At 55.4% G+C, this 9,832-nt stretch overlaps 1 protein-coding gene across 3 annotated transcripts; it reads left to right on the forward strand.

Moving 5' to 3' along the window:
• The first annotated feature begins 287 nt into the window (after nt 1-287).
• On the forward strand, nt 288-9,741 carry SRPK3 (SRSF protein kinase 3). 3 transcript variants are annotated; one of them, XM_074278682.1, is made up of 16 exons: nt 288-554; nt 842-1,050; nt 1,725-1,858; nt 2,157-2,265; nt 2,385-2,472; nt 2,672-2,759; nt 3,065-3,171; nt 4,276-4,441; nt 4,599-4,624; nt 6,091-6,283; nt 6,368-6,664; nt 6,759-6,859; nt 8,099-8,206; nt 8,298-8,367; nt 8,471-8,563; nt 9,181-9,741. In XM_074278682.1, exons 3-16 carry the CDS (start codon nt 1,792-1,794, stop codon nt 9,363-9,365), a joined length of 1,698 nt encoding a protein of 565 aa, XP_074134783.1. In that variant the 5' UTR covers nt 288-554; nt 842-1,050; nt 1,725-1,791; the 3' UTR covers nt 9,366-9,741. The 3 variants fall into 3 exon arrangements, with proteins under 3 accessions (XP_074134783.1, XP_074134782.1, XP_074134781.1); XM_074278681.1 differs by having other exon boundaries at nt 842-949; XM_074278680.1 differs by having other exon boundaries at nt 390-554; nt 842-1,483.
• Nucleotides 9,742-9,832: the final 91 nt, after the last annotated feature.

The raw sequence follows: 9,832 nt of genomic DNA on the forward strand, positions 1-9,832 counted from the left end.
TGTGCCCCCAAGCGAGCGCGGGGTATGTGCCCCCGGCCCAAGCACAGGGAATGAGCCCCCGCCCACCACGGGGTATGTGCCCTCCGGCCGAAAGCGGGCTGTGTGCCCCCGGCCCGAGCGCAGGGAATGTGCCCCCGGCCGAGCGCTTAGTATGTGCCCCCGGTGGCCCGACTCTGAGTGGACGGCGGACACTTGGGCTCCCCCGGGCCCTCTGCCAACCAGTCCTGCCCCGCCCCGCCCACAGTCATCCCCGCCTCCCATAGAGCCTAACCCGCCCAACTCAGGCCAGAAGAGCAAGAAGCAGCAGCAGGGGAAGGAAGGGGGCGGGACGGGCGACGCTGGGGGTAGCGCCCCGCAATCACAAGGGGGCCGGCTCAGGCAGCCCGAGCGGACACAGCAGATGCGCCAGCAGCAGCAGCAGCAGCAGCAGTAACAGCAGCAGCAGCAGCAGCAGCAGCTCCTCTCTGCGCTCCGCTGCCCGCCGCCACTGGCTCCTCCGCTGCCACCTCCGCCGCCCCCTCTGCCACCCCGAGGAACCTGCACGAGCATCCCAAGTAAGTGGGCCCGCGCCCGCTGCGAGCCGGACCCCTAGGAGGGAGTCGCCATCTCCGGGAGGGAAGCCCGAGGGGTCCAGGAGGAGGGGGTGCCGTTGCGCAGGCGGCTCAGAGCCCGTGGGGATGGGGGATAGAGTAGGGGGCGGCTCGGCCTGGAAGGACTGAGGTATGGACCCGGCCCCCGAGAGCGGACTGGGGGGGGGGGCGGGTCTGAGAGTTCTGAGGCACTCCAATGGGAGGAGTGGGGGGGCGTGGCAGGCCCAGGGCTGGCCTTTATTTCCTCCTAGACTTTGGGGGCAAGACCCCAAGAAGTTGAACCAGACTGAGGAACTGAGGAGTCCTTTTCAGTCGGGAGCCGGAGACAGGCAGAGGGAGCCCACCCGCGGACCCCCACAGTGAGATCTCCGCGTTGTAGAGTTTAGACCTAGAACATGTAGTGCACTCCCTTCAGGTGGCCCACGTTGGCCAAGCCAGCTCTGGGGACGGCTCCGTTTAGGTAACGTGTGCCTTTAAGAGTTAAAGGACCAGGACCCTCAGCGAGTGTGTGGAGTGGACTTTTTTGGGTGGTAGGGGGAGGGGACCTTTCCACTGACATACCTTTCCCTTCCCTAAAAGCAGCTGAGAATCTATTTATAACCTTTTCCCTGGCCGGCCGAGTGAAATCACCCCAGCTATAAATGCCACTCTCTCAATCCGCTCTCTCCATAGTAGAGATAAGGTCTCCCTCCTCCCAAAAAAATTCCAAAAGAGGAAATTGACGTCAGCCCCATCCCCACTCCCTACCTCCAAAGAGCTAGGCCAAGTGACTGAGGGCAGAGCGGCCGGGCTCTCCGGGCCTTCTACATTTTCCTGGCAGCCCCTAACTTGGGGTACAGTGGGTAGGCTAGTGGTGAAACGGAGATGAGCTCAAGCAGCAGCAGCAGCGACAGGTAGGGGGTGCCTCGAACCCGCGGGGCCCAGAGCCACAAATGGACCCCTTGCTGGGCTCCTCCTGGCCGGGGCAGGGCTGAGCGGCCCTGAAGAATGGGTTGGGGGTGGGGGAGGGGGAGGGGAGTGTGGGGGAAGGGAGAATCTGGTGGGAGTGAACAGGAGGTGGGAGGGAGGACTGGGGGAGGCCCAGAAGGCCGGAGGGTAACCCGAGGCCCTTCCCTCTCCACCCCTACCCACAAGCTCACATCTTGCATGTGGCCACGAGTCCGCTGAGCTGGACGTGAGAGCCGGCCGGCTGCTCCCCCCCATGGTTCTGGAGGGCCTCCTGGGCTCTGATGATGAGGAACAGGAAGACCCCACCGATTACTGCAGGGGTAATAGCGAGCCGCCAAAGCCAACCGGCCTCCCCCTTTGGATGGGGGGGGGGCGCGGGGGCCTCCCAGCGCGAAGGCAGAGAGAGCCAGGCGACTGCCCTCCCGGGGAGGGGTGGGCCGGAGGCGGGAGGCCAGAGTGATAGCATCTGGGTCCTTCGCGTTCCCCTGGCCGCGGCGGGAGGAGAGAGCCGGGGGGGGCTGCGGGGAGGCCGGCCCGTGGCCCCCACGGTGGGGACGCGCAGCGAGCCCGGGAGGGGCGGAGGGCCCGGGGTCAGCCACGAAGTCGCCTTCCCCCCAGGTGGTTACTACCCCGTGAAGATCGGAGACCTGTTCAATGGACGATACCACGTGGTTCGGAAGCTGGGGTGGGGCCACTTCTCCACCGTGTGGCTCTGCTGGGACATCCAGTGAGTGGCTGCCCCCCCTACTCTCCCCCAGCCCGGCTGGCCGGTGTCCGGGAGGGGGTCCCCCTCCCGCCCTTGGATGGGGAGGCCGCTGGCTGACAGTGCTGGGGGGTCTCTTGCAGGCGGAAACGGTTTGTGGCTCTGAAGGTGGTCAAGAGCGCTGTCCACTACACCGAGACTGCTCTTGATGAGATCAAACTGCTGAAATGTGTGAGGACTGTCTCCCTTCCCGGCCTCCCTATCCGACCCTCCCTTCTGCCTGCCCCACCCCCCACATCCCACTGGGTGCAAGGGCTGCAGACCAAAGGAACCCCAGGGGAGGGAGAACTCAGGAACCAATTCCTGGAGGGCCCCAAGGCCTTGCCCCCCCCAGCCCAATCCCCACTGACCAGTACCCACACGCCTCCAGGTCCGGGATAGCGATCCCAGTGACCCCAAAAGAGAGACTGTGGTGCAGCTCATCGATGACTTCAAAATCTCAGGGATCAACGGCGTCCGTATCCTTGGAGGTTTGGGTGGTATTGGGGGGGGGCGGCACTGGAGAAGGTGAATAGTAAGGTCTGCAGTCACAGCACGGCCCGGTTTAAAAAATGAAACTCTAGGGGGAGCGGGCAGTGCCAAGAAGGCAGCCAAGGATGTCCTTGGGTTTGGAAAAGCTCGGGCCCGTCTGGAAAGCTATCTCGGGAGCCGTCTCTTCCCCAATCCCCTCAGCGCCCCCCCGGGGGGGGGGTCCCAGCACGAGGAGGGAGCGCCCATCCAGCTACTGTTCCGTTCCAGTACCTTCACTCCCTCCCCCGGCCAGATGTGTGCATGGTATTGGAGGTTCTGGGCCACCAGCTCCTCAAATGGATCATCAAATCCAACTACCAGGGCCTGCCCCTCTCCTGCGTGAAGAACATCGTCCGGCAGGTAGAGCTGGCCTTGGAACTGGGGGGGGGGGGCGGGCTAGGGGCACTTACAAAGGGCAGGGGGCTTCTGGGAGCAAGCCTGGGCAGCTCAACAGTTTGCTAGGCACTGTTCCCAGTGCTTCAAACCCAAAGAAAGGCAGAAACGTCCCTCACGCCTTCAGGCAGCTACTCCGACAGAGCCCACTTGGCTAATTGCTTACAGATGGATTCCCAGTTTGTGCGTGAGTGTACAATCAGGTGTGCTCCAGGTTCCCATCTCTCAGATAGCCCGGAGAACCACTCTGTCTCACGCCATCCCAGGCTTCCAAGAGCAATAGAACAGCCAGCACAGACCAAAGTAGGAATTCTCGCTGAAGTCTGTTGCTTCACCACCCTAGTCCTCTGGGGTTTTGTCCTGTATTATGGACTTTCTATATTGAATTTAGGCTTACTCTCCTGGACTTCTTTCTCCTTCTGGCTTCTCTGTTCTGTTGACCAATTCTCTAATTTTTTTTTTTAAACTACTATCAATTTTTTTTTTTAATGAAGTAATTGAGGTGAAGTGACTTGCCCAGGGTCACACAGCTAGTGTGTATTGAAAGTCCTCCTGACTCTACCCACTGCAGCATCACCTAGCTGCCCCTTATTTAAATTTTTTTTAACAATTTCTGACTTGTATAGTTTGAGATCTCATCATTCGCCTAACATCTCATTTATCTATCTTTCCGATCTGTTTTATCTCTTTCCCTATCCAATCTATTTCTATCTATTCTATCTCTAATGTATTTCTCTAATCCAACTATCTAATCTGTCTAATTTACTTGATCTACCCTATTTCTATCTGATCTATCTCGAACTCTCTCTCTCTATATCCCTTGAGTCTTGTCCTCAGAACTCCGAATCACATTCTGTTATTATCTTTTAGTTCTTAATAAGCTCAAATGTTGATAATGTGATGGGTAGGATAGCCTAAGGTTATTCATTTGTAAAATGAAAGGTTGAGGCCAAATAACCTCTTAAGATCTCTTCCTGCCACGAATCTGTGAGTCTATGACTTCCCTGGAGGGAGTGGGGGTGAAGAGAACCTTGGGGAAATCCAGTGGATCACTGATGGTTCCACCACTAGGTACTTCAGGGCCTGGATTACCTCCACACCAAATGTAAAATCATCCACACTGACATCAAGCCAGAGAACATTCTTCTGTGCGTGGGTGAGGTCTACATCCGAAGACTGGCAGCAGAGGCCACGCTGTGGCAGCAGTCGGGGGCCCCCCCTATCTCTGGCAACACTGGTACCACTTGACCTGGGGAGGTGGGGGTGGGGAGGTACCTTCTCAGCCTCAGCTCTCTTAGCCCCCAGTTCCTGGCCCTGGGATCTAAGACTTTCATCTGCATTAACCTTCTCTCTTTCTGTCTCCCCTCCACGCCCGTTGTGTCTGCTACTCCCAGTGAGCTCTGCGCCTCAGCAGATCCCGGTAAATTGGTGTCCTGGTGCCTGTCCCGTGCCTTTGAGTTGACTCCAAAGTTTGTGTCCTCCCATGGGACATAGTAATGGTGCAGGGAACCAAGGCTTGGGGGTAGTGTCCTTTCTGCCACCTCGTCCTGAGAGGAACGTGGGCTGTGGGTGGGAGTGGCACCGATTGAAGCCTTGTTGAATAAATCTAGTTAATAAATGTGCCTTATATTCTCGGAGAACTTGGAGAAAAAGTGGACTTTGCTTTGGCTTGGTTGGATTTTTAAGTTACTTTTCAAGTTTCGCAAAGTCAACTTTTTTTCCCCCTGAGGTAATTGGGGTTAAGTGACTTGCCCAGAGTCACACAGCTAGGAAGTGTGAAGTGTCAAATTTGAACTCAGGTCCTCCTGGTTCAGGGCTGGTGCTCTATCCACTGCAGCGCCACCTAGCTGCCCCTCAAAGTCAACTTTGAAGAATTTTTTTGGAGCATCATTTGTGCAACCAGTCTTTACTGAGCACCCCTTCTGTTTCCTGGAAGAGTCCCCTGGAGGACTTCGCTGCTGACCCGGCCTGCCCTCAGGGTCCCCAATTTACAGTCATCTGTTTGTGAATAGCTTGATCTTGGATTCCCAGGCCAGGTCCCTTCTGAGTGTCACCCGGAGTGACCTTCGGATAAAATTAATAGCTAGCCCTTAAGATATGTTGGGGAACCAACCTTGGCGTTCCAGGACACCATGGACCAGAGCAGCCATTGCAATTCTAAAATCAAATGTTTGTGAAATGGGCAGTGCTTGTGCCAGGGTACACGTGTACCAATCATCTCGGAAGATCTTGCAGACTCCAACCCTCCTCCACCCCTTCATTACCAAGAAGGAAATCGAGGGCCAGAAAGGGGGGGTTTGGTCCGAGTGGTAGAGCTGAATCATGAAGGAGCGAGACTTTGGGAATTTATTGACCAATTCACAGGAGCCTAGAATTAGCCTGCATAGGGATCTTAGAGACAATCTAGTCTAACTCCCTTACCTTAGAGTGACGAGGGGGCAGCAGTGTGCAGAGTTCTGGGCCTCAAATCAGGAAGCCCTGAATTCAAATCCAGCCTCAGACATTTACTAGCCGTGTGATCCTGGGCAAGCCCCCGGGCCTCAAATTGCCCAAATGTAAAAGCGGGGTAGCTCTGTGTCTCACAGTTGTCATAGGGATCAAATAAGATAATCATTATAACACTTAGCCCAGTGTCTGGCACCATATCAGTGTTGGTTATTATTGTTATTTCCATGCTGGAAATGGGGGAAGGGGGGAGATAGGGACTGAAAACTCTCCTAGGATCTTTGGACCGGACTTGTGACCTCAAAGGTGAACGAGCCAATCGGGGGTCCCTTGGTTGGAAACTGTTAATGGGGGGGGAAGGAACATGTGACCCGTGGGAGGATGAGTTCTTCTCCTCCCTCCTTCCTCATCCTTCATCCATGTTGGCTTCTCTTTCCTTAGAATGGAAAGCTGTCTAAGAACAAGAAGAAGAAGTTGAGACGCAAGCAGAAGAGGCAGAAGCAGCTTCTGGAGGAGCGCCTTCGGGACCTTCAGCGCCTGGAAGACCTGGACGGGGAGGGGGGCCTGAAAGCCCTGCTGGCTCCACCCCCCCAGCCTCCTGACATAGACTCCGATGAAGCTGTAGGGGCCACATGTGAGTGGGGCTTTCTTTGCTGTGGAGGGAGAGACAGGGCCATCTTCCCTACGCCCCATCACACCTGGCCTTTGTCTCCCACAGTCACCAACTCACAGCTGGGCGAAAGCAAAGGGACCACCGTTGCCGAAGCTTTGGGGAGCAGCCTGGCCTGCAGTCCCCAGAGTCTGACCTCCTCTTCAGGCTGCCACGCGTGGGGCGGTGAAGGAGCCTCCCCGGCCTCTTCCTCGCCCCCTTGGGGACAACGGACGGGCAACCGAGGCTTGAGCCCCGACTCACAGACTTCTGGATTTTCAGGGTCCCTCTTCTCCCCTACTTCGGGCTCCACCCTCTCGGGCTTCTCAAACCGTCAGGAGAAGGAGGGACTTCTATCCCTCAACAGTACGTAGGGGGGCACATGGCCGGATTGGCTGGGAAGCACCCCCAGGCTGGAGCCAGCCGTATAGCTCCCTCTTCTTTCCTTCCCCCAACTCAGGAACCCTCAACGCCTCGGACTTCCTGGTTAACCCTCTGGAACCACAGAATGCAGACAAGATCAAGATCAAAATCGCCGATCTCGGCAACGCTTGCTGGGTGGTACGGTGATGGGGGGCAGCAGGGAGGCAGCCCCTTCACCCTCCTGAGGTCCCCACGGGCCGCTTCGGCTGCTAGGTTTGGGTCAGGCGGCACCACCAGTGCTGTAGACAGACACGAAATGGGCCGTGCGCGTGCACAGGTTTCTAGAGTAGTCTTGGTCTCTCACCTCGTCTTACTTTTTACTGGGAAATGTAATAATTTTATTAATAAGGACAGCATGTTTATCAACAAAAAGGATGATCATGTGGCCATCTCCTAGACCATCCTGGCCGTGAGCTCAGGGCTGATGTCTTCTTTTGGAAGAAGAATGTTCGGAAGGACGTGGTTAACAATTAATGAGAGAATGAATTTCCCAATGAGGGGCTGGACTTGAACTTTGCCCTCTTCCTAAGTAAATCCTAGCTTGGATGATCTAGTCAAAGGATTTATGCCCCGTTGGAGCAGAACACAATGGTTCCCCCACTTGGGTGGGTCTGAACAAGAAAGTTCCTCCAATGTCATTATCGGCGATGGCCCGAGACGGAACTTTTACAATTCGGACCTTAGAAAAAAGGGGGGAACTCTGGATCTCCCCAAATCATTGGTGGCTAATCAGCATTTCTCTCATTCCCTCAATTGATTCCATTGAGAGGCATGGCCTCGAGTCCCTGACCCATATGACAAATACTCCTGTCCCACCGTTTCTTAGTGAACAGCCCTGATGTGGGAGTCAGGGGTCCTGTCTGGGAGCAATTTGGGGCCTTCCAATGATCCTGGCCAAGCTAACGCCGAGAACGCCAGGGCTCCTGAGTGGTGGCCAGTGGGAGGCGGGAGGCCTAGCACCTGAATCCGCTCATCCCTGCTGACTTCCAGTCAGAGTCTGGGATGAGTTGTGGTTTTCTCAAGGATTTTTATAACTACTTCAATAGAACTCACCTCCTTTGTAACCTTGGTGAGTCATTAAAACTATTCTGAGAAGGGACTTATGACAGAAAAGGTTAGGGCCCCTACGTGTGGGGAGAGGAGGGGGTGCCCCTTCCGCCCCAAAGAAACCACTGTGGCCCAAGGTCACGAGCACTCTCAGGGCCTCAGGAGGGAAGGTAGGCGCTGGAGGGCGGGTAGGGGTGCAAGGTCCCAAGCATTTCAGAGGTCAGGACGATCGAGGTCGATACCAACTAGCCCGATTCTTCTGTTCCTCAGACTTGAGGTCGACCAGAAACAGGTCCCGTCTCCAGTGACCTCTCTCCCTTATTCCCACAGCACAAACACTTTACTGAGGACATCCAGACCAGACAGTACCGGGCAATAGAGGTGCTCATCGGAGCGGAATATGGCCCATCTGCTGATATCTGGAGCACTGCCTGCATGGTAGGACCCACACATATGGCTCCCCTTCCTTTGGGCCTAGAGTCAACTCACTCCACTCTCTTTTTATCCCCCCTTCCTCCCCTCCCCCCAGGCTTTTGAATTGGCCACAGGAGACTATCTGTTTGAGCCACACTCTGGAGAAACCTATACTCGAGATGAAGGTGGGTAACATCTACAGAGAGGAACATGGGACTCTACTACCCCTGGGGGACAAGAAAAAGGGAGGTGAGAGGGAAAGAGCACTCACTCTTGCCTCCTCCCCAGATCACATCGCTCACATTGTGGAACTCCTGGGAGACATCCCTCCGGCCTTTGCCCTCTCTGGCCGATATTCACGGGAATACTTCACTAGGCGAGGTACTAAGTAGGCTGGCTCTGAGGGCCTCTGGGAATGGATGAGAAACCGGGTGGACCAGCAGCCTTGAAGTCGGTTACAGTTAGAGGCAGAGTCTAGCTTGTTACCCACCTAGTGCTGAAGGCTGGGAATTTCCATCTTAGCCAGCTGTTAGCCAAGGATTCTAGGTGGCCAGTGGTCCGCGGGGGAGCTCCCATTAGAGGTAGGCCTGTATGTACTAAATCCCAACTCTGCTGCCGAGCACTGGCCTCAGGGACTGGCACCAGAACCACCTCTTCAAGAACAAGTAGGATGGAAAGACGAAGGCAGGAAGGAATGGGAGAATGAGTCAAGGAGTATGGGAGTCCTGGCAGGACAGTGGGGACAATTGGAGCCAAGATGACCTGTGTGGGAGGAGGATAGAAGTAACCAACTTCCTTTTTTTCCTCGTTTGCAAGGCAATTTGGGTTAAATGACTTGGCCAGGGTCACCCAGCTAGGAAGTGTTAAGTATCTGAGGTCATATTTGAACTCGGGTCCTTCTGACTCCAGGGCCGTGCTCTACCCATTCCACCATCTAGCTGCGGGCCCCGCCCCCGCAGCCAACGTCCAACCAAGCTAACTGACTTCTGCTGTCCTAGGTGAGCTCCGTCACATTAAGAATCTCAAGCACTGGGGTCTGTATGAAGTCCTCATGGAGAAATATGAGTGGTCACTGGAGCAAGCAACACAGTTCACAGACTTCCTACTGCCTATGATGGAGTATCTCCCTGAAAGGCGGGCCACTGCTGCTCAGTGCCTCCAGCACCCTTGGCTTAACTCCTAAACCTAGGCTCCTCCTGTTCTCTCTGTCCTAGTTTGCTGTGGTAGAGGGTGGCCTGCTTTTTAAATGTACCTTGGGACCCTGCCAGACAGGAGGAGACCATCTCAAGAGGTCAGGGCACCAGGCCCACACCGTCAGTGCCTGGGTTGCTGGGAAAGGGATTCAAAGCTGATCCGATCCCCCCCGTCTCTCTCGGAACCTTGGTGCACCCCCTTTCAGGCCCATAGATGATATATTAAGTTGGGTTGGACCATTAGTCAGCAGCATTTCTGGAGGATTTAGAGTTGTTTCCCAAACTGTTTTCCTCCTTTCTAATCCCAATTTTCAGCTCAGGGCATGAAGAAAAAAAAATAAAATAAAATTGTTTTTCTTACTGAAAGTCTTGCTTGAATCTGTTAAGTGAGCATAGCTAGCATGACGGGGCCCGGGAGGGGAGAAGTTAGCTATTTCCTAGGGGAGACACGTTGTCG

The sequence above is a fragment of the Sminthopsis crassicaudata genome, chromosome X (assembly GCF_048593235.1).
Source record: "Sminthopsis crassicaudata isolate SCR6 chromosome X, ASM4859323v1, whole genome shotgun sequence".
In the NCBI taxonomy this organism is placed as follows: domain Eukaryota; kingdom Metazoa; phylum Chordata; class Mammalia; order Dasyuromorphia; family Dasyuridae; genus Sminthopsis; species Sminthopsis crassicaudata.